Here is a 25902-nt window from a genome sequence, read left to right as displayed (position 1 = left end):
TGAGCAATATAGGCTCCTGCCCAGAGTTCAGTAGAGTTTCCTCATTCCATCACTAGATAATATTAAAGACGAGCACTCACAGAGGAATGGCCAAGACCAATGGATGCCATCATCTGGCTACAACTTACCCCAGGGTGTTGCCTGCCAGCCTGCCCAGAGTCTCAGAACCTGAGAGAAACCACGGGGAGTCACTTGTCCTACCAGGCCTTGACGTCCTTCCTGCCCCAGAGTTGCTGTTCAACTTTGACCTGGGAAAAAACAAGAGGTAAAACAATACATTACAGTCCCAAATTACCTACCAACAAGCCTGGATTTCCAGGCCTCACTACTCTGGGACTTGCACTGGTAAAATACCAGCCTAAGTATTCCCTGCTTAATCCTACCAAAAATGTATATTTTACATCAAAGAGCAACCTAAAAACTTGTAGCCTCACAACAATCCGGGGGTTCTTCCTGGTTGAAACTATTTTGTTCTTTAGATTTTTAAAAGTAATCATGCTTTCTTTCCTTAGAAGCAGTCAACTGAAACACATCATACATTATATAAACATCTTTTTTTATGCCATCATTTATAAAGACCCAAAATTTAAAAACCCTGTCATTTTCACATTGAGTGTCTTGATTTGGAAATATTAACAAGGAAAAGAAATGTGATCTAACAAGTTATTTCAGTCAAATAGCAAATCTCACTTGGGACCTACTAAATACGTATCATTCTTCTGGTAACCTATTTCTGTTAAATGATCAACTCCTCTGCTACTCTTACCACTAATATTTTTTGCTATATATCACTGCTTGCATAAAAATTAAAATTAAACTACAAAGTAACCATTTCACTCTATTTTAAGAGTCTCATTTTTTGCAATGCCTTTTTTTTTTAACTTGAGGGTTACCAAAATCAAAACACAAGTTTAAAATAATACCTTTTAATAGCTAACTGTTAAACAGAAAGGACATAATGTCTTACCCATCATTATTATCCGGTTTACCCAATTCCAATCTGTCTGGCTGTACGGAAAAACCAATCCTGCAAACTCTACCATCCTAAAAGCAAACAAAATAGAAGAAATTTATAAAGTAAAAATGCATATTAAAATTTGAATGTATTCAACAAACAGGTTATATACCTATCACTATCAATTCAGAAGACAACAAATAAGCTCCCTTCCAAAAGGTGCTCATGTCTGAGTGGGGGAAATATATTTTACATAATCAAAAAACCAGTAAAAATAATTTAAAACATTTCAATCTACAGAATTCAGAGTAAGGAAATAACTGCATATCAGGAACATCTCCATTCTGTTACTAACTAGTTTCAAGCTCTAGTAAATCAGTTAAGTGTTCTCTGGGCCAGAGAATTTACACAATAGGGAAATGGAATTGGGTGATCTCTGAAATAACTCTTTGCAAGAAACTGCTGTTTTCCACGGTTAAAAAAAAGGAACTTGATGCACGGTTGTATTTTAACTGTTTATATTCATTTCTCTATCTTAGAGTACACCATTTACCTCAAGAAGAAAGGCAGCATGATTTGGTCCCACCACACACTGTTTAATAGTAGCCTGTTCCAACACATTCAACGGGGGATGGCTGGTGAATAAAAAAAGCATGTAAGTAAAATTACTTATTAACTGGTAAATATATCATAGGGTTTTTTTTTATCCAATTAACAAAACAAGATAGCTGGCAAAACCTATTTTAAAAAATGAATATTTACATATTTTAAAGCAATAATTGAAAATAATAATTATGATATCCCATAGTCATTATGGCTCTTTGGTATGCCAAATTTAAAAAAAACACAGTATGAAAAGAAACTATAATTCAAATGAACCAAACTCATAAAAAATTGATAGATTAAAATATCCTAAGATGCTGCCTAAATATGAGTTCTTTTTCCAAATAAAGGAAAATCATTCTTTTCAGGAAACGTAAAATAACTTACAAATCTTACCTGTTTAAATTATATTTGTTCAGCTTCTCTGAAACTTCCCGTAACCTTTAAAAACAAAACAAAACATGACTAAACCACATGTACAAGTCCTTTGTAAATAAAACAGTTCTGATAGGTAATTGTACCATTATTTTGGTGATTTCCAACAGGTATACAAAAATTTGGCGAGAATGCCTTTAATACTGTTTTTGATTTTTGTCCCACCAAAAATCACAAGTCAACTCTGCAAATTCCCTTCCCTCACCACCCCATTAGTAATGTCAATAATAATTAATATTATTAATCCCATTTTACAGATAAGGAAATTGAGGCTTCTAGAGTTGGTGTAACAGAAAGTGGCAGTAGAGCTGGTATTTGTACCAACACCTAATGTAAATCCAATTTTTAAATACTGTGCTATGTATGTTAAGAGACTCTTGGGAGCAGCCAGATGGCTCAATTGATTAAAGCACAAGCTCTTAATAGAGTTGCCGGTTTGATTCTCACATGGGCCAGTGAGCTATGCCCTCCACTACTAGATTGAAGACAACAAGCTGCCAGCCGGAGTAGCGGCCGGATGGCTCAGGTGGCTAGAGCGCAAGCTCTTAACAACAAGGTTGCCAGTTCAATTCCCACACGGGATGGTGGGCTGTGTCCCATGCAACTAAGAGTGACTTGGAGCTGAGCTGCGCCCTCCACAACTAGACTGAAGGACAATGACTTGGAGCTGATGGGCCCTGGAGAAACACTCTGTTCCTCAATAAAAAAATTAAAAGTGAGACTCTTGAATGTACATGTATGTCATGAAATACATGGGAAGTACAAACCTATTAATCTATTAAGAATTTAATATAACGGGGTAGAAAAAGCCCCAAAACCTTAAGGCATAGTCTCCAATTATCAAGGCCTTATGACACAAAATTGCACAAGTTAAAACCTCAATATCCGTATCTACAAATTTAACACCTCCCGTTTTTAAGAGGACTGAATATTCTTAGAAAAATCTCAAAGGACTGCATTAAAAAATATTAACTAATTATCTATTATGATTTTGCTGTGTCTCTCAAAGAAACATTCTTGAATTAATATATTGTTAATACCCATTTAAACCCTTGTCAACCTAAGTAAGTCATTTTTATTGCTTCTTGGCCTTTTGGCTAAGATCAAGTGAAGTACGTCATTTTATAATGTAAAGATGTAATCAAATGCAGAGATTTAAAAGTTTGATTCTGTGAAGTTACCAAAACAACTGCCTGGTCTTTCCAAACGTTTTCAGAAATAATTCTCTTAAAAATAAAGTGAGAATTTTAGAAAGCAATGGGAAAAAGTTAAAATAGTAAATCAACAGGAAACTTCATGAATTTTACTCTCTAAAAAGTGACAAAAAATACACAAAATCAAATTTCAATCATTTGTACTAACAGATTTTAGGGTTAAAGAGCTGCCACAACTTATAGTATCTATGGGCAAATAATCTATTTCAATAAGAGATTCTAGTAGGAGTCAGTTGTCCCTTCACTTTATCCTGGGTAGTTCTATCCTCTGTTCAATGCTGAGGAGCATCTTTCAAACACTAACATACATATAAGAATTGTCCAATACCAAATTACATCCCTAAGCAAGAATAACTTTCAAATGATGCCATAATTTCTCTCCCAAAAAGTAGATACTCACTGGTGCCTTTATTCTCACTCACAAAGAATAGCATCTTATCATGTGTGACTTGACTCCCCATAAAACACATTTTTCTTTTTGTGGTATAGGGTTCCATCTATTTTCATTAACAAAAACATGTTTTCATAGGTCCTAGAACGTCAAGCTTTTTCACCAAGCCCCAATGTCCTGATTTACAAGGTACATTTCCGTGATCTAAGACAAGAGAAAACACCGTAAAGTAACGCACTTTGGAACTCATGAGCTCCGAAAGAAGGCTGATTAAAAAAACAGGGAAAGTAAACTGGAAGGCTACATTCTGGGCAATAACAACAGCCTTCAGAAGACCCAGAGCAGAGGCAGGAGCTTTCATTCTCCTCCGCCCACATTTACTGTAATTTACAAAACTTTTCACCCTACTAGAGCCAGCATATGAGAATCGGCTAAGAAAGGTTTTACTTCCCCAAAACCACAGTAGTGACACTTTTAGAGGGTACTTATTCACTGGCTTACAACTAAACCCATTCATTTCCACTCCTTTTTTCCTTAGCTCAACACTGTCTCTAGAGTTTTCACAAAGTATAGAGTATGCTGGGAGGGTGGGGGTAAATAAAACACGTCAGAGTCTTTTCAAAGCTGGACAATAACTGAGATTAAGAATTAAATGCTCCTTTCATGGTTCCAAATGTCATTCAAGGTAGGTAATATTTATAAAACTAAAATAGGCTTTGAGGATATCAAAATGCTAGAAAACATTTAATCATTCAAGAACTCAGCAAGTTTCAGGATACTAAGAGGATAGAGTAAATAGTTACTGCCATCAATTAAATTTTCTAATCTTAAAAATCATGGGAGACTCCTAATTACATGTGAAATGTACATCCATCTGTATTGGAAGCAATCTGGGGATTACTCCCAGCTCATCTACTACTAACTGGGCTCATTTAAACCCATTAGGTCTCAAATTCTTATCTATGTGAGGAAAGACGAATAGTCATCTCTGGTTCTTTTCAGTCCTGAAATTCTTATGAATGTATAAAAAGCAAATGTCTCAGTGGAGGACATATATGTAATGTTTTTATGGAAATAGCACTTACTAATTGTCATCTTCAATTTCATCTTACCTATCTGAAACATTCATAAACAGACTGACTTTACATAGACACAGAATGTTTCTCCAAATATTAAATTTTTTACTTTTCTTAAACTCAATCCCAAAAGTTTATACAAAATGTTATCATTCTTCCAAATCTCAAGACAGTTATCATGACTAAAATGGCCAACTACACATTAGTTTACGTGGACCCCAGATAACAGTGACAAAGAAACCCCTCAAGCAAAAAAAGAAGTAAACTATAAAATGAGTATTTAGTTCCCTTTTGCAATTCTCAGCAGACATGCAAATCATAGAATCAATGCAGGCCAATGATCACATTTATTTAAATTTTCTGAATTACTAAATGTCTCTATCGTGTTTCCCGGAAAATAAGCATGCCATGATTTTTCAGGATGACATCCCCTGAACATAAGCCCTAATGCATCTTTTGGAGCAAACATTAATATAAGACCCGGTCTTATTTCAGGGAAACACGGTACGTAATCATTAGGCCTGTCTACTTTAAGTAAAGGGTCTTCCTCCAAAAGTTTACAATGCTTAAAGTTATTGACTGTGTTTCCTCTCATTGCAACATCAACAAAAGTTTTCCCCATTTTTAAAATAAAAAGAAAACCATCTTAGAGCTCACCAAATTCTACTTCAGAATAAATTTTTCCATGTAGTTGTGATGGAAAACAATTTTAAGAGTACAGTATAACATTACAAAATAACCTCATAACTCAGTATTTAGTCTCAGTGAGGGACAAAGAGGAAAGCCTTTGTGAGGTGGCTGTAACACAACAATAGATAGGTTAGCAATAAACTTCCGACAATCCTTAATACTCCTACACCAAAGATTTATTCTATATTCTGATTCAATAACCTATTTTATTCCTTTAAATTTATAGACATTTTACAGATCTGAAGGCTGGAATTTTTTTTTTTTAAGCACCAAGGGTAAGGTAACAGCAAACTGATGTTAATAGAGAGACAAGATATCAAAGTATAACAGTACTTGCTAGAAGCTAACATATTTCATTGCTGTCCTTGAATCCCCTATAATTTGTTTCATTTTCCTCAAATTTAACATTATTAATTTCAAAAATAATTCATCTTCTCACTGATACTACTCAAGTGGCAACTGCACTCAGTGCAGGTTCTTCAATTTTATAATTCTCTGCCTACCTCCTCCCCGCCACATAACACACTTGCATGTTCAGACATACACCTCCCCTAAATTGAATTAAACCTGATGAATTTTAGCTGAATTTCTAAAACTAAAAAAAATTAGATATATTTATTTAGATCCCTAAAAGGCTTCAATTCTCCAGAAGGGAAAGGTATTCCTAATATCCCATGTGCTACAAAATCATAGCTTTCATATTATATATATATACATATATATGATATATATACCCATTTTACCAGTGATCATCTCAATGGTGGTAAGTGGCATAATGTGCCCATACATTTCCTCCAGTAGCACTCCTAGTTATTTCAGGTCCAGCTCAAATACCACCCCCTCCATGAATGTCTCCTGCTAGCCCGCACTTTCTCCCTACAGAAGTCTACAGCTTCTGCCTCATAGAGAACCTTCATTGTCTACTTTACATGCTAGTCATTTGTGTTTCTGTCTGAACTGGCTTCAGAGTCTAAGCAAAGACAGGATAAAACTCACCAAGTTTTTCCCCACTCTTCCACTTTAAGATACAGTTCCAACAGAGAAAAATGTACAATACTGGTATATACAATCCATTTAAAGGCAGAAAAAAACAAAACGTTCCTGATCTCAATCTCAACAAAACTAACTTCCCAGGTCTTCCACCTCAAATTCAAGTTTAGAACAAGCAAGAAAAGTATGAATATTCAGATTTTAGGATAGTTGCCCATATAACTCTTATAAGCAGACTAGTTGACGAGAAAATATTCAATAATTCACCATTTATCATATCAGCAAACTGCCTTTAAAGTGACCTCACTCTAACCTCCAGATATCCATCACAGAATAAAACTTTTACATCTCATATAATTTTAATTTGCAGTAAAAAGCTTAGTAATCCACACAAAGAAACAACAGCCAATAGTCAGTAAAGGTTACCTACAGTAAATCATGGACTCCCACAGAAAATGTCGTAAAGCTCACCCCTTCTCATCCACAGAGAAGGCAGGTATTGCCAAAACATGAATGCAGTATATTACAAACCTGTGCCTAGATATTTTCTTGTAGAAAAAGAAATACTGCAGGAATATTTATTGCATTTCTCCAAAAGCAAACCCTCTACATCTTAAAGCCTAAAACCCACTAAGCAATAAAATTACACGTTTTGCGGGGAGAGGGGAGACTACAATGTTACCAGACAGATGGCAGAGATCGGAGTCAAACCCATCTGTAACCACAGAACAAGGTCTTGCCACAATTTCGTCATGCACCTTCCTAAGCATAGGCAGTCTGTCCTTAACTTTCACACACTGTCCTTTTACACAACTATTGCACCACGCTATACACATGCTAGCTCTGAACTGCTTCTCTGCATGTCAACTATTCACATTATCACTGATATCAATAAATTAAATCTATCACATGGTGATCCCACCTGCCAGCCGCTGTAACCGGGGGGAAAGGCTATGCCGCAGGCAAAGTCACAGAGGGCATTTCTGAGATGGCCATTTACTTGTACCAGCATCAGCTAGCATGTTCAATCCAGTTCAGAGGACATCCAATGCCAAATCCCTTTTCACAGTCCTGAGCAAGCCAATGGCAAACCACCTAAGGCATGCATGCTCATAAGGGAGCTCCTTTAGGGGGTCTTACTGTAAGATGGAGGGGGTCAATTGAGTCTTCTCCTCATGCTGCACTGTGAATTTTGTGTGTGTGTGAAGGGAATAGAGCCTTTCCTCAATCCACCCACTTAGTATTGTGACTTAAATATTAGGAACTACCTTGACGGATGGGGCTGAGAATAGCAGGGAAGAGCCTGGAAGGATTAGGGCTGCCTTGGCCCAAGCGCGAAGCACTAGCACATTAGAGATGACGCTCTTCACCTCTGTGATTACGAAAGACTGTATGTCTGAAATTTGACTTCAAGACATTCAGTTTCAGATGCATTTTGCAAATCCATTTTGTAGTGTTTCTATCTGAATTTCACCCTGACTGTGGATTCTCCAACTTTGGGATTTCATGGAACAGTAAATGTGAGTGGGAACAGGTGATAATGAGAGAAACAATGCAGTTATTTTGACAACACACATACAGAAAAAGATCACAGTGCCTCATTTTCATACCAAAAATATAAGAAGCCCATAATCTTAGAATATAAACAAATTAGATATATTAAAATCTCCCTATTTTGTCCTTGTCATATTTTTTCATTCATAGATGATAACAAAAAACTTCAAAGTAACATTAAGGAAGCAAGGAATAAGATTATCTTAATGGCCAAACAGGAAGTAAAAAGTTACAGAAACAAGATTTCAGGCTTCAAGAAAGAAAAGACCATCAGTTTATGTCTTTGTATCTCCTACAGAAAACACAAAGTAAATTAAAAAGTAAATCAGACTCTCTGAATCTGGATTTTTCACCTCCTCCAATATTCTTTAAGTCTTCTCAACAGCCTCCCTTTCCAACCCCTCAAAATGTACTTTAATGACTCAAATTTTTTGATCTCAGGACGACTTCACAATCTAAAAATTATTTAGGACCCCAAAAAGCTTTTTTGGTGTGGGTTACATCCATTGGTATTTATAATATTAAAGTAAAAACCAAGAAAATTTTTGAATATTTATTTAAAAAATAAAATCATTACATATTGACATAAATTACGTTATGAAAACTACTTTCCAAAAAATACTTGTGACGGAAACTATTTCACAATTTTATGAGCCTCTTTATTATCAGGCTTAATATAAAATAAATTATCAAATCTGCTTTTGCATTCAATATGCCACAATATATTGTTTTGGTTGAAGTATAGCTGACCTTATATAGATAAGTTGTTGAAAAAGGAAGGAATATTTCAATACCCTTTTCAGATTGTTGTAGATATTCTTCTTTGATATTACACCAAAACTCAATGAAGTGATAGTTTCTTAAAAGGTTGGGAGCAATGTGGAATCTAAAACCTACCAATTAAAAAAACATTTTGTTCACACGTGAGTCTGTAACAGCATGCATCGTCATTGGGAAATTCCTGATTTACTGACTTATACAGACCTTCAAAACCACATCTGCTCAACTGACTATCGATTTACAGTGTCAAACTCACAATAATAGATACAAATTTCCCAAAATTCTAATTTTTGCTTGAAAGCTCAACTTAGCAACAAATAGCTTCAGTTGTTTTCCTTGAAGTAACAGGCTCACTTTGTTCATTTTCAAGAAAATGTCTGTCAAATATCCAAGTCTGAATAACCATAGTCCTGTCAATCACTCTTTCAAATAAAAATGATATTCCATGAAGAAAATAGCTAGTTTAATTTGCAACTAAAACAATTGCAAACATGTTTTTCCTTAACACAATCAATGTTCTCATTTTGTCACACTATTAAAATGACACACACTCAAAGGTTAAGATTTAATAATATTAATAATTTTTATTGCTTTATCAAGGACCCCCTTAGGTGAAACTGGCTTTCTTCCCTCCTAAACGTACAAAAAAAAAAAAAGTAAAGAATACAATCATTTCCAGTACAGTTTGGTGCCAATACTTTGACTTGTGCTAAGAAGTTGGTATTTTATACACCACTGCTTTTGAACAATAGCACAAATGTCAAAACAGTGAAGACGACAAATAAGTCTCAGTATTACTGTAAAGACAGTTTTGACCTCAGAGTGCCTGAAAGGGTCTCAGAGATCCCCAGGTCCGCAGACCACACTCTGAGAATTACCGTGTTCTATTGTAAAATGCCAGTGCCATTGAAGTAACCAATTACAAAATCAATGTTGGAAAAAAAAATAATTGCTCATTCTTAATAAAACAGCCACAAACATCAACCAAAATAAACTTCTAAGTATGTACTTTTAAAATATTTTTCAAATAATGGGTATTCTTTGACACTACACCAAAACCCAACAAGTGAGCGTTTCTTAAAGGTTGGAGGCAATGCAGAATCTGAAAGCCTATCAATGAACTTTTCATATTGTTTTACTAAAGTCCACTGTGTCTACCTTGCACTATGAATAAATCATTCACTCGTGCATGATTCTATTTAGACATAAAATGGTACAGCAAAGTATCATAAAACATATTGAAATTTTTAACACTGCCTCCCTGATACTATTAAACTCCCATGAGGCACTGTCTATCATTCACTTGGCCAGTGATTTTTAATATGGGAGAATGCTGCAGTAAGGGCAAGGATACAAAAAAACATCTTTAAGAATTATATGCAAAAGCTACAGTCAATTACTAAAGGGGAAGGAGGGCGAGACATGGGATACAACATGACACACTTAAGGAAATGTCACAAATTACCAGCCTACATAATATTTAATCAAATATTTTAATTTTTGAAAAGATTTTTAAAGAGTCTTAGCTAACTTAAGATTTCGGATAGAATTTCAGGTTCCCAGCTTCTCCTATAAAATGAGATCTAACAACTGGTGACTAGAAATGTCCTTACCTACCTAGCACCTGTAGGCATATGGGTTTGAAACGACAGATGCAGAAGGATTACTCCTCACACCCTCTGAAAAAGGTACTTCCTTGGTGAAGAGTAATCTGATCAGTTTTATAATTCAAAGCTCAGCTTGTACCTTAATCCCTAGACTATCTTTGCTCAGTTTTTAGTCTTTTAAATCTTAAATTTGACTTGACAATTGCTAAAATAGCGGCCTGATTTTTCTCACTTTCTGCCTAGCCAAAGAACACTATGCCAAGTAGCAAACATCTGATTTTACTCTTGAAAGACCCCAAATAACACAAATGACAGCTTTTGTAGAGGAAAAAATCATCTGTCAGCTTCCTGAATGACGGTTAAAGGTAGGACTTATACATGCTTTACGCTTGTGGAGATGACATACGCCAGTTTATATAATGTGTTCACTTTAAATGATACAGGTCATTCACCTGCAAGATGCATTCAAGACCAAAACGAAAAGCTTATAAATATATATTATAAATTCAAAACAATGATATAAATTTTTCTAAGTGCGAAATTCTTTTAAATATTCCTTCTAAAATGGTTTTAAGCTGAAAACTGTTAAAATATTTCTATAAAACTAAGATTAAGAAAATTCACATTATAGAAACACTCTGCAAACTAGCATAGAAAAAAGTGACTTCACACTTATAATTTCTTCCCTAATCTGGAAAACTATTCTGGTTAGAAATTCCTATATAGTCTCATAAGTAACATTTTACTATCAAAATGAAAAGGAAACCAAAATCCCAAACTCCTGTGTCATTTGGAAGATAAACACATTTCTGAGAAACTAAATGCTGAACACAACAAAATGAGTTATTTTCCTTTAAAGCAAAACCAACCATGTTGTTTTCAGTTCATTCAAAACAGGAAAAGGGAAATACACATGCCAAATGGACAAAAAGAAATCTGGTAGAGAAAGATAAAAGATACAGCCTTTATACATTATTTTTTCTCGAGAATTTCATTAAATCCTTCTGTCTCACCTAATTTCATTTTCTTAACATGAGACTATACATACAAGAATCAAATTGTGCTAATAGAGGATAAGAAGACTTCTTTAGAGCTCCCATCTAAAAAGTACAGCATCAGCCAAAATTTCAAAAGAAAATTCTTCCTTTTCTTCACTGTTAGGCTGTATCTACATTCTGAATACGTGCAACATCATTCAATACAGTATCTGCCGAATGCAGATAATGTATTCAAATCATTACAAACCCAATTTTAACTCTACATACAAATCAAATGTCTCAAGAAATAACTGATGCACTTCATAATATAAATACTGCCATTTGGCAAATTATTCAGTCCTTGAGATAGAACTGCAAACTGAAATAAAATACCTGTAATGAAATTTGATTTTTCCATAGAAACAAGAAAATCAGGAGGTTATATTTCTGACCAAGGATCTTGATGCCATTTGATTCAGGAAAGCTTCTTTAAACTTAGAGCTACTGGGATTCCTTCTCCTTGCTCTTTCAACATCAAAGATGAAATAGCAGTTTTACTGCCTTTGAATTGAAATGGTTGGTCATTTTACATACCTGAGCTCCCATTCCATCTGCCCCAGGAATCACACTTGCAATCTTGTGAAGGGCACCGTAGTGGAGTGAAAAAAGAATGGTGTCAAGCAAACAAACCTGGGTTAGATTCCATCCCTACCATTAACTGGCTCTGTAATGGTAGGCAAGCTTAATTATTTTAACCTCCCAGGGCCTGGAAGGTTTTCTTGGTCTGTTAAAAGGAGATGAAACACTTGTCTGGTGGTAGGGCTGCTGTAAGAATTAAAGGTAATTTTGTAATGTACCTTGGTAAGAGCCAACCATTTAAATACTCAAAAAATGACAGCCATTATCATTATCACTGAACTGTATTTTTCATCCTTGACTAGCTTGCCACATATATTATGTTAAAAATATATATAATACATATAATAATGTGTGTGTGCGATGTATACACACACACACGGTGCCAAAAAATATATACACATTTTAAGAAAGGAAAAAACTGTATCAAAATTGTAATAATATATACCGATAACAAAAGATGAATACACGTCACTTCGACATCTGCAATTACAAGAGGTGTTCAGAGTGGTTACCATCAGCGTCCAGACACTTCTGATTATGGCAAACTACTGCTTGAGCAAAGGTGACCAAAGTGTCCACTTGTGTACATTTTTTGGCACCTCCAGTATATGAGGTGTGATCAAACAATACGGTGAATGTTTGAATGTTTTAAAAAATCTATTACAGCAAAAGACATATTGCCATTAATCCCCCTCAGAATACACCCCTCACTTCAAATACACTTATCCCATTGTTCTTGCCACTTTCTGAAGCAGTTCTGGAAGCCCTCTTTCATGAGTGTCTTTAGTTGTGCTGTCGTGGCTGCCTCAACGTCCTGAATCATTTTGACTTTGGGGAAGAGCCAGAAGTCACAAGGCACCAGACCCTGTGAATAAGGTGGGTAAGGATATACTATAATGTTTTTACTTGACAGAAATTGCTGTACCAGAAGTGACATGTGACACGGAGTGCTGTCATGATGGAGGATGATTTACATGACACTTTAAAACACACCTTCGCTCACTTGTAGCTCACACCCGATTGACTGCACTAAACAAGTTGAAACTTGTCACACACTGTTACTAAGGTTCGATGCACCACTTCCCGTATTGAAGAGCCCTGCCTTGCTGTTCGATGGCACTCGGCAGCAGCATTCACTGTATGTTTTGATCACAATGGAAAGGCTCCATGTCACACATCACTCTGGTACAGCAATTTCTGTCAAATAAAAACATTACGGTGTGTCCTCATCTACCTTATTTACCGGATCTGGCACCATGTGACTTCTGGCTCTTCCCTAAAGTCAAAATGACCATAAAAGGTAAACATTTCGAATTGATCCAGGACATCAAGGCAGCCACACAGACAACTAAAGACACTCAGGAAAGAGGACTTCCAGGACTGCTTCAGAAAGTGGCAAGAACGATGGGATAAGAGTGTTTGAAGTGAGGGGGAGTATTCTGAAGGGGATTAATGGCAATGTGTCTTTTCCTGTAATAAATTTTTATTTAAATATTCACCGTAATTTATGATCACACCGTGTGTGTGTGTGTGTATCTGCTTCAAATCCACCAAGTTCTGGCTTGAACTGGTTGCCAAACTAAATAGGTCCCTATTTGAATCCTGAGATCTGGTAGGAACCTGAGGATCCAGGGAATGACAGCTAAGTCTGGGAATTCTTGGAACGGCAATCTGCAGACGCACTATAACTCTTTGTTTCTTGTACGTGAATTTTTATTTCACTAAGAGTGAAAGATTCCTTCTCTTCTGGTCCCTACTACCTCTTTAATCTCATCTCACTCTTCCAAAGCACTCTGTGGAAACAGAGTCCCAGAGAGCAGCTTCTGGGCTCTCGGCCTCACATAGAAAGGTGCTGGCTCAGGTAGTAAATGGCCATCAACTGTGATTGGCCGGCCATCAGCTGTGGCTAGTTGGCCGTCAGCTGTAACCAGTGAGCCATTGGCCACTAATATAACTGCTGTGGCTACACTAGCAGCAAATGGGGGCTATCAGGAAGATGGTGGCTGAGCTAGCAAGCGCGGATTGCAGTTAGGATGGCGGGTTGTGGACAGTGTGGATCCAGCCTCCAGTGAGACTATAGTGCCGCCAGCGAGAATATAGTGGTATGACTCCCCCATCTATGGCTTCGTGGGTGTTCCTTTTTGGCCTCACCATGTCCTGCGTTCTTATGTGGGGAGCGGGCGCAGAGACCCCACAGGAGACCCCGCACGACAACTCTATACTCCAAACATCACCAAACTCTCATAATTTCCTACCTAACTTATGCTCCTAAACTACATGTTTATTCCCTCAACCTAGAGTAACTACTTCCATTTCCTTCTACACATCTAGCTACTAGTTCCTTAAGGCTGGGCTGAAAGAAACTGCAGGAAACCTTAACTCACCTTCCACTCCAGCTAAATTAGGCATGTCTCTGAGACCCAGTTATACCTGGGGCATACTTCCTCCATAGCACTTCTTATCCTGTAACTACTTGCTTGATGAAATAGTTGTATCTTTTGCCACCAGACAAACTCTAGGCAAAAGCTATATTTTACTAATTTATTAATGCCCAGCACTTGACGCATAGCAAATCCTTAGTAACCATCTTATAATAGATGGGTGGCTAAACAAATGGTCATTCATACACTGCCTCAAAGTGGTATGTTTACAACTTTTTTATTCTTTTCAAAGTCATTTTTAAAGATTTTTTAGATGTTCTGCTATGTGACCAATATTATAAGACTAGGTTTTAAAAACATACCAAAGGAATGTTGTCCAACAAAATCACCCACCTGAAGGCTATACCCTAGTCAAATGTCCCTGCAATGCTATGAGAAATTTCTGAAATGCTTTCTTTGAAAATTATTCTAAGAAAGAGTTTACCAGACAGACAGAAAAATCATATAGTACTTTACAGTCCTGGGATACTCTCCCAATTTCCCCCACTTAGAGGATGGTCCTCCTTCTCCCTTCTGCCCTCCCTCTTCTTCGATTTAATCTGGTGTTAAGGAAATGTGCTGAAGAGGCCAAAGGAAGCTGGAGGCAAAGGGAAGAGAAAAGGAGAGCTCCTCAGGAAGTAAAATTACAGATAAAAAGTCTGTGTGCAGCCTGCATTTTTAAGTGCCTGAAATTGATGACAAGTCTATCTAAGTGACTTAAAATGCAAACTAGAGAAAATCTAATCACTGGACATCTACTGGTAATTGTAATACAAAAAAAATTCCAACATTTAATGCGGTACAAAAGTAGGAAGAATAATTTTTTATTTGTTAGGGTTTTTGTTTGCTTTTTTACCAACCATCAATCAGCATTGTAGCCATGAAAAGGCAGAATTAGTGCCAGCCTGGTCCCACCTATATAACTGAAAAAAGTTGGAGCATGACCTTGAATAGGTCATCTAACATCTGCTCTCATGTTTCCATCTCCTGGCCAAAAAATGATGGTTCCATATCTGTTTCAGAGTTTTTTAAAGAACTAGATAATACACCACATGCAAATATAATATGTACCACCGGAAAGAATTGTGCCTAAATCTGCCTGATCATCACTATCTCTAGAGAATATATTAAAAGACACATTCTCAGGCCCCACGCAAACCTACTAAATCAGAAATCTCCAAATATAAGGCTCAGTAATTTAATATTCTGGCTTAAAAAATTACAGCACATGCATAAAATATCGCTAGAAAGAACAGTATCAGTCACCTATGAAGAAAGGAAGTAGGCAGGTAGGGAAAAGAGCAGGGAGGGAAACTTCCTGGGTGCCAATGTACATTTTTTGAATTTTAAAATACATAAATATATTACCAACTCAAAACTTAAAAATAGAAATGTCTAAAGACCAAAAGTGATTCTGATGACCAACTAGGTTTGGAAATCGCTTCTCTAAAATACCACAAGTACATGTAAGGATTGTGAAAATAATCACTATATTAGTAGTCCATTTAGGGAGATATTAATAACCCTACTGAATTTCAAGTTTTGTTAATGTTACTTAGGATAGACCCCTCTTAGAAATTCAAAATTCATGTACCTCCATTAAAGACTCTGATAAATCCTACAATAAAGAAATCTTTTTAACTATGCTTAATCCTGAAGTTGAACATGGAACACAGTTCAGGTCATTTTTTCCAGAAAGAACTTAGGGAAGAAGAGGAACTGGTTTGAGATCCAAGCTCCCAGAACCCTGGAGAGTGCCTGACAGAGAAAGCCTCTCCGAAAGCTAGAGCTCAACAGTAACAAACTACCTTTCCTGTCTTTTCTCTTTACTTAAATAAAAATGATTTCCCGATTTTTATTGTTGAATCCATTTAAAGGATGAAAAAAGTAAACAGCATAAACAATCCCATGCTGCCTAAAATTATAGTGTCAAAAAATTCAAACTATCTTCAGCAGATAATTCTAAATCCAAATAATATGGCAACAGGCATTTTTATTCCTTTAAGTGGAAAAATAAAAGATCTTTATGATTCAAAATCACCTACTTTCAGAAGGGAGCAATAAATTTCAGTATCATTTTCCTACTACAGCATAAGCAGACCTTGCTGGGCATCTTTATTACCTGGAAGTTAAACTAATCAAGTGAGCTTTACAATCCAACTGCCTGACAACCTTGGTTTTTACTGAAAGCATGCTCACCAGTGTACCCAGAAGGCGTCTGAAAGCTGTATCAAATGACTTATTTGAAATCTGGGCCTACTAGGGTTCTTAACATTCTTAACTAGGGTCTCTATTCCAGAAAGCCTTCCTTTAGGTATAATTCAGAGATGTAAACCAAAGAAATCAAACAAATGTCATCAACCACCATAGTCAAATTCAAGGGCTTTAACCAGAGTCCTTGGTTTTATCACTGTGGAGCACAACTGAACACAAATTTCTCCTCCTTGGCAACACAACTAGCATAGCAAAGGCCCGGCTCGCATATTGGCCTCAAGGATCCACCATTACTGCTTCCAATTTTTCACCTTACTGTAAGTTTTAAGATAAATGCATTGACTCAATAGGTAGGTTCCAATTTACAGACTGACATTACTGAGAGGCTCCCATCCCATCTCAGTCCCCACTCTCTATCTTCCAACCACTTTAAAAAAACACACCAAAAAACCCTTAATATTTTTTAGAAGTGTGTGGATATGATACAGAGCTAATGATGGGAAGGATTCTGAAGGAGATCTGCCTATCTATCTGCCAATCCCTAATTATCATCGCCAAACTGCTGGTTTTTTCCATGCTTTTTTTTAATGCCTGGAAATCACTTACTAGTAGTCAGAGATACTATGTTCTTAATCCTGCAGCAGCGCACACACTAACAACTTTATTGGTTTAATCAGCTACTTCCTTTCTTCATTACTAACTTCTGCTTCCTGAAAGGGGGAGATGGGGTGGCGAGTGAGGCAGACCCAAACTGAGGCAGACCCAAACGCTACACTGATTTTTAGTTTGGAGCTGCTCATAATGACCGTCTCTGACCTGCCCTAGTAATAGCAACAATCACTGAGTTAAAATGGGAACGCTTGTCAAACTCAGTCACCATCTTCATAACTACAGCACACAGGGTAGCCTTCTTGTTTCCCAGAAAAATAAGCAGCATCTGTGTGCTTTATTGTTTACAGAGCAAAACAGTTAACAAACCTGATAAAAATGAAGCTAGCCTACAATGAGAACACTATTAATAAATCTTGTCAATTCATACGAGGACTCCACAGGTGGTTTGCACCAGCCTAGACTCTCTCCGCCTCCTTTCTCCTCGTAACACTGCACATCCCACCACGCCTGATACGGCCAGTCAGTGAAAAAGCCATCCTCTAGGTCTGGGTAGTCGTGTTCCCTCCACTTTCTCTCCTTTCTGTCTAGAGTTGAAAAAGCTAAAATGGGTAAGACTAAAACCAACAAAATGTATAAGATACTTACCAATTAAGAAGTATTTACTGAATATTACGTGTAGGAATGCAAACAAGCAGGGTGGAAGAATGCTAATAGCAACTGATAGCAGTGTGTTAAATTCTATTTAATATTAATTAGTAAAGACAAAATATTACTAAAGACAGAAACCTTGAAAAAGAATATTAACAAGCTTGAGCTAACAAATAAATATGTAGAAATCTGTCCTCGAACTGGGATGTCACTGATTTTTTGTTTAAGGCTATGTATAAAGCATGTTATCTCTGACTTCTGGATTTAACAGATTAATAAAATTTCCTTCAAATTATAAGGACAAACGTAACGTGTTTTTTTTTTGTCAAGTAAGATTTAAAAAACAACCAACTATTATTATCAATACGAGTATTTCATAGAAAGATAATTTTAAAATTTAAAAAGTGTGAAAGACAATCTAAAAAATATTTACTAGGTAACCATGGACTGTGAAAACTTTCTTAGAAACTGGCACCACCACAGCATTGTACTTAATTCGGTATTTAATTCTTTTGATCTCAGGAAAACAAACATTGATTTTTTTTTTTCATTTACTAAGGAGCTCTTAATATAACAGTCTCCTTGTTTTCCATTTGAGAAAACAGAAGACTACAGAAGTTCAGTGGTTTACCTGTAATTATTCAATTAAGAGGTGGGAGGGAGAGTATGAGACGAACCCTCCCCAGGCCTCTATTCTTTCCCCAGGCCTCTATTCTTTAGGGAACAGCACACCTGCCAAGGGTCCAATTCAAATCAACAAATACTTCCTGCATGCCCTGAGTATGAGGCCTGGTGCTAAGTATTACAGGAAATAAACTGCACTATAAAACACACTGGGGACAGAACCACCTGAAGGGGTTTCTACACACTTGATACTGTGTCTAATCCAGCAGCAGCTACAGAAGACAGTACCATCTACCACTTGGGAAGCTGAGGAAAAAAAGGAAAGTTGAGAACCATTGACTCAATCCACATACTGTGTTTCCCCCAAAATAAGACCTAACCGGAAAATAAGCCCTAGGATGACTTTTCAGGATAACCTCCCCTGAACATGAGCCCTAATGCGTCTTTTGGAGCAAAATTTAATATAAGACCCGGTCTTATTTTCGGGGAAACACGGGATCTTAAATAGTTTACAATATACTTGTAAAAACAATATATATATATATATATATATATATACATATATATATATATATATATATAGAAAGGCAAATAAAACAGTAAAGCAGGTGCCAAAGTAGGTGCTAGAACCAAATATTACCAAGAGAAGGCAGAATTCATTTTGGGTTAGGAGATTCAGTGAGGACCAGGGCTTCTGGGGAATCAGGATTTGGAAATGGATCTTGACAGGTGTTGGGATTTATCTCAGAAAAAGGGGCACATTCAAGTGAAAATATTCATGATGGCTTATCTATTAAACAAAAAAAGTTTGGCTTTTACACAACTGAAAAAAGTTAAAAGTTCTCCAAAACACTTCAGGAAGCACAAGAAGATAATTCTAAGATTTGAAATTATTTCATTTTTCTTACAAGTCATCTAAACAGTGGATAGTACTACAACAGTCTGCTAAATCAAAATGCAACGCAAGAATAACAAACTACATGCCATCTTCTTCTGATCAAATAATTATTTATTTGGGAATCAAAATCTCCCTTCAACTAAGGCTGAATGTTATTTAAAATCGACTATTTAAAAAAGCAGCTGATGTGACAAAAAGAAGGAAAAGGAAAGAGCAACGTACTTCTCAGACAAGACCTCACTAACAGGACAGCAGATACAAGGGACACACATCCTTCCACTTCGCTACCTGTGTGGACATGAACTCATACAACATGAACGCTGTACAGAACTCAATGCTCTGAAGAGAGCCTTAATAATAGAAAAACAAAAGAAAAGAAAACCTTTCTTCCTCCTCCTCACCAGATGTAGAAGAAAATAAGGAAGGAAACACTTCCAAAAGGTAATAAAACACAAACCCTGATTACAGTAAGCTTTAAAGACTGTTTTTCATGCCTGAAGACCAACAGAACAGAGGCCTCCCCAAATTAAACTGAGTCAGTCTTGAGTACATTTTGAAAAGTTACTAAAGCTGCACAGCAGGGGATGCTCATCTTCAGGAGGAAAATGTAGGGTTACTCTGAAGCCCACAGCACGCCTCAAGCTTCTTCCGAGAGGAGCAAACAGGACCATGGCCAAGAACCACAGATACAGGCATTGAGATTACAGGAAAAGTGTACAAGCTAAAGGAGAATCACATAAAAATCACACTGAGTGCTATGCACTGAATGTCTGTTCCCCCCAACACTCTCCCCCCTCCCCCCCCCGCCCCGGAATTCATATGTTGAAGCTATAATCCCCAGTGTGATAGTGTTTGAAGAAAGGACCTTTGGGAGGTAATTAGGCTATGAGGGTAGGGCCCTTATGATGGGACTGGAGTCCTTAAAAGAGACAGGACACAACTTGGTTTCTCTCGGCCACGTGAGGAAACAAGAAGTTGGTCATCTACAAGCCAAAAAGCAGGCCTTCTAACACACAGGGCATGGAGAACTCATATATTTAGAATAAACACAAATCATTTTCTTGTATAGACTTCTCATTAAATGTGGTTACCTCTGCTACCTCCTTCAATCCCACAAAAATGACAATAAATAATTTTTAAAGTTATAAGGACAAAGAGAAAAAGAGGCTAGAAGATTCAAGCAAGAGATGCCAACAAAATTCTGGAAGCTGGAAAGCAGATAGAGAAGTAGAAAGTGACTTATCAGACAAGAGAAAACTGAAACCTAGACTCTGCAGGGAGGAAGCCAAAACTGAACAAACCAGGTACCTGTGAGTCTGGAGGTAACCCCAAACAGGAAGACTGTTGGAAGTCTGCATAAGGAGTAGTTAAGGTCCCCACCCCATAGGCACACTGTACCTCCTAGACTCTGACAGAACTGTTCCCTACTTACAGAAACGCTACTAGAATATTTGCCTGGGGATACCTCGCTAAGCAGGTATGGGCACACTGGAAGAAGTGAAAACTCTTTATTGAAATGAGGAGTAGGCCAGCCCCCATTCCAGAATGCTTGCAGTAACACTTACACTTTCCAGGATTTCCCTCTCTGGGGAAACTGGCCCAAGAGGAAAAAAAAAAATATTCAACATAACGTAAAACAAAAAGTTTAAGCAATACGGCAGGAGCTCTGAACCACAGGGTTGCCGGTTTGATTCCCACATGGGCCAGTGAGCTGTGCCCTCCATAACCAGATTGATGACAGTGAGCTGCCGCGGAGCTGCTGGAGGGGCGGCCGGATGGCTCAGTTTGGTTAGAACGCAAGCTCTCAACACAAAGGTTGCTGGTTCAATTCCCACATGGGATGGTGGGCTGCACCCCCTGCAACTGAAGACTGAAAACGGCAACTGGGCTTGGAGCTCAGCTGCGCCCTCCACAACTAGATTAAAGGCCAACAACTGGAGCTGATGGGCCCTGAAGAAACACACTGTTCCCCAATATTCCCCAATTAAAGGGAAAAAAAAAGAACTAGCTTAAAAAAATATGCCTAAGCAATGGGAAATAGAGGAGAAAAGACAAGTAAATCAGAGTAGCAATGGCGGTGACAAACATCCAAATACCAGGAGTTCCACAAAAAAGAAAAATAAGAAAATGGATGGGAGAAAAAGTATTAAAGCAATAATGTAACGATATGTCCTGGAACTGAATGATATGAGCTTCCAGAATAGAGACCTACCAAATGTCCTACAAAGTGTTTGGGGCCCAAAATACAATGAATGAATAAAGGACCTACCATCAGGGCACATCAACGTGAAATTTCTCAGCACCAGGGATTGAGGGAAGACCCTAAAAGCTTTTGGGGTAGAGGGGAGTCAAGCAGAAAGGATCAGAAGTTAAAATGGCACTGAACTCAAAAGAAATACTGGAGGCTATCATTTTGAAGAAAAGTTATTTTCAACCAGAAATTATGTACCTAAGCCAATAACAATGCACAGACAAAAAATAAATTTGCTTTCATTGAAACAAAGCAACAAAATGGCACATCAATAACAAAGTAGGAACAAGATTTAAAAAAACTTTTAAAATAAGCTGTCAAAACTATACCCAAAATTCCTTAAAATGTCACCAAAACACTAAGTTAGAAACAAACAAAACAAAACGTCTACCCTCCTGCCTTTTTGAATACAGAAAGTACATAGATTCACTTGTCCAACTAATTTTACAGCAGTGACTGTGGTCTCATCTATAAAAGTGATTAGAAAAGCAAAAGTACTATTTGTGTTTAATATGTGTATGTGGATCTTTAAACCCCTTTAAATGTTCTAAAGACCACTGTACATCCACAAAGCCAAGAGCCTGGGTAAGAGAGAAGAGCAAAGAACAGAGCAAAGACCAAAATCAACCAACCAAACAAAAACAAAACCCCCTGGGAACAAAAGTCTCTTTAAAAAAAACTTAAGGAGTTCCCTGCAAGCTCTTCCTGAAATCAGGAAGTCTCAAGTGCCTTGACCCTCCCTATGTCTTTAAACTCTTACCAGTTTCTCCAGTTACTGCCTTGACCAGAATCTATAAAGTAGACAGGCCAGAAAAATTCTAACCACAACAATCAGGATTTAAAAGCCTGACCTTTAAACTAAATCAAGAGTTTTGATCTGAAATACTCAGAAAATGTTGCTGAGTCCCGCAACACACCCAAGAAATAATTCAGACCATAAATTCACTTCTATTGTGGCAGTTTACTTACACATTAGAACCAACAGGACACTGTAGCACATAATATGCTTAATACAGAGCCAGGTACAAAATGGTAGCTGCTCCTGCTATTACTGTCATTACCACTTCAAACTGAAGGAAAGCAAAAGAACTGCTAAATGGGAACGTGTGGGAAAGGAATTTGGGGACACGGAACTATTACTGAAAGAGTGATTCCAAATATCTACCAACATACCCCATTAAAAAACAAGCACCAGAAGAGATCTGAAATAAATCTCTCGTAACACATAATACCAACTAGACATAACTGAAGTCCATGGATAAAACTGTACTTCTTAGTTCACATGTACTGTTAAAAACAATGTGAAGCCATCACAGCTACTAAAATTCTGGCTATCTCAACTTCTCCAAATTACATTTAGAATTACCTCTATCCAAGGTAGATATACCCTGCGTCTAAGCACAATCAGAGTAAAGAACTAGGCCATATTTCAATCTTGAAGTCTCAAACGCTTCACATTTCCTAAATAATTCACCCAATCAACAACCTGACTGTGTTAGAAATACCAGTGATGGCAAAGAAACATATTAGTAGTGACTTCTCTGTGATTCTGACCTGGATGCTTCTGGAGGCCTCTGTGATGTCAAGTTTGTTGAACTGTCAAGTTCAATACTTCTGCCTGGAAATATTATGCTCATTAACAGTCACTACACTTCCACAAAATGCATTATGTTCAGTGCCATAAATGTCGTCTTCATTGGTTTTTAATTTCAAATACATGATTATCAGTCTTTTCTAATATTTCCATGGTACCCAAATCTCCTTCTGAGTAATTAAACTTGACTATTAGTTTATCATCTTTTTAATGGTTGTGGTGATTTAAAAAAAACAACCTATAAATTCTTTGAGTCTCCTCCATCAAGAGGTGGAGTCTAATTATCCCCCCTTGAACACGAGCCTATGACTTACAACTTGCTGCTTGAGAAATGAGGCAGAGCGACTCTACCTGACTTCCAAGTCTATGTCATAAAAAGGCTTTCCACCTGACTCTTTCTTGGGACACAGGCCTTTGAAACTCTGAGCTGCCATAGAAGTCTGGCTACCTCGAAGCCAGGCCGAGACCACACACACAGAGGTAGAGATGTCTGAGGAACCAGCGGTTTGAGTCTTCTGGATGACTCAAGCTACCATCTTACTGCAACTGCAAAAGAAACCTGGAGTAAGAACCAACGAGCTGAGTATTGTCAATCCCCAGAAATAGTAAATGATTGTTGTTTTACACCATTAAGTATAGAGTGGTTTATTATACAGCAATAAAAAACCAGAATGATCAAAAAACACCTCAACATTTTCTTTGGTCCTAGTTCTACCGGTATATGAATAGGCTCATTTATGCTTCATTTGTGGTATCTTCCTTACCAGTTTCCTTTAACTGTGCTAAGTTTAAAAAATCAAAACTTTGTATTACATACATCTGTGAACTTCCTTAAACATTTACTACAAGTCTTATTTATAAATCTATTTAACTTTAGACTCATCGGAACAGTAAATCTTTGCTCAAAATAAAAGCCAATCTTTATGTAAACATAAGCAAAAATCCCACACTTCTAGTATATACAACTGTATAGTAACTAACACAACACTGACAGGCCAATCACCCAGGTCATTTATCCTGATAGAATGTTCTCATTTCCTCATCTCTGCAGTCAGGAGATTGTATAAAGAACAAAAGCTGACAAGGCCAAAATCTTCACCAGCCACTGACCTCTCATTAAATGGTCTCCAAACACCCCTATAAGTTCAACAAGTGCACAACCTGGCCTATCACTTCCACATCATTGGAAGTCAAGCTATTGCTGATTGTAGGGTGTTTTCTGACAATAAAATGTAATCCAGTGCAAAATATGTGCAAAGTGAAACTGCAAATCTTTTGAAAAAGATGCAAGATTTCATGAGGTCTAGGTAAAGTAACACTGGAAAATTCATCACACACCCACACACACACACACACCACTGACAAATGAAAATTATACACAAAGACCAATTAAAAGTTAATGAAAATTGAAAACAATGACACAATTATGCTTCAAAAGAGAATGATTTTAATATTTCAACAACTAAGTGTAACCCTTGGAAAAACTGCAAATATTTTTATAAAAATGATTCCATGACAAAATTCTAATGAAGCTCAATGTGTAAACCTTGACTGAATTCTGGTTTGAAAAACCCAGCTATTATATACTGACTTTTTGAGAACAACTGGAGAAAAGCGAAAATCATTGGCTACTGGATGGTATTAGGGAATTCTTATTAATTTTCTAAGGTGTTGATAACAGTATGGTGACTGTACAGCAGGTCCATACTCTTAGGAGATGCAAGCACATTTTAAATTTAATCAAGTTAAACATTTAAAGATAAAGCATCATAATGGCTGCAACTTCCAAACAGTTCAACAAAGTTACATTTGTATACGTATGCGTATGCATGTGTATTTTGCAAATTTGAAAAAATGTTAAGAATTACTGAATCTAAATAATTCATTGGTCATTTTTTCAACTTTTCTGTCTATCTGAAAATGCTTACAATAGAATGGGGGGGGGGAATCAACCTCACCAAAAAAATACATTCTCTCTCTCTTTCTTTATCTCTCAGACCATCATTTAAGGAAGCCCTCCTGCATGAAGCATAGAGGGGGAAATGTCAAGTGATGTTATCATGTGATGTTTTTCAATGTGATTGGAAAAGTGCATGCCAAAAATCCATATGCTTAATTCATTCTTTATTCTAAAGATTGGAAATAGTTGTAAGAACTAATTTTTATTACAATACGTTATTTTGCTTACTTTTGAAGCTCAATTTAATTTAATAAAAATATACACTAACATCCATGAGGTATGCAAAGACTGCATGGGGCCTGTCTTCAGAGAGGCCACCTCTCAGGTCTCCCAGTGTCACTCTCAGGCTCGGACTGAGAATATTTAAACAATAGTTAACTCAGTGGGTCTTCCCATCCTTTCTGATTACATTTTTTAGTAAGAATGCATTTCAAATAGATGTAACATATGGAAGTTAAACACCACTCATTTCAAAGGAAATATTTCACAATTAGTCACATACAAAAAGCATGTCACTAGAATGTAAGCTCCACAAGGGCAGGAATTTTTGCCTCTTTTGTTCACTGATATAGCCCAAGTATCTGGCCCCAAACAAGCCCTCAATAAATATGTGCTGATGAAGGGAGGGAGGGAGGAAGGGAACTTTAAGTAAAATTTTTTAAAAAGCTTTCTGATAGTGTTCAATTACCCCTTGGTTAGTTTTACACAAAGAATTATATTTCCTGTAAGACGTTTCTAGAGAAAAAATTTTTTAATGAAATTAAATCAGT

The 25902-nt window shown here is 36.9% G+C and overlaps 1 protein-coding gene across 3 annotated transcripts in view; it reads right to left on the bottom strand.

Moving 5' to 3' along the window:
* The window catches only part of UBR5 (ubiquitin protein ligase E3 component n-recognin 5), a 126305-nt gene that overhangs the window by 86873 nt on the left and 13530 nt on the right, over positions 1–25902 (bottom strand). For all 3 annotated transcript variants that reach the window (XM_081070096.1, XM_081070097.1, XM_081070098.1), the window contains exons 2-5: positions 1955–1999; positions 1509–1590; positions 968–1044; positions 129–248 (exon numbers count right to left, since the gene is read on the bottom strand). In XM_081070096.1, the coding sequence (XP_080926222.1) occupies positions 129–248; positions 968–1044; positions 1509–1590; positions 1955–1999 (324 nt within the window). The remainder of the gene's footprint in view (positions 1–128; positions 249–967; positions 1045–1508; positions 1591–1954; positions 2000–25902) is intronic.

Source organism: Rhinolophus hipposideros (assembly GCF_964194185.1).
Source record: "Rhinolophus hipposideros genome assembly, chromosome: 13".
Taxonomy (NCBI): domain Eukaryota; kingdom Metazoa; phylum Chordata; class Mammalia; order Chiroptera; family Rhinolophidae; genus Rhinolophus; species Rhinolophus hipposideros.
Note: the sequence above shows the minus strand (reverse complement) of the source record. Positions and strands in the feature narration are given on the sequence as shown.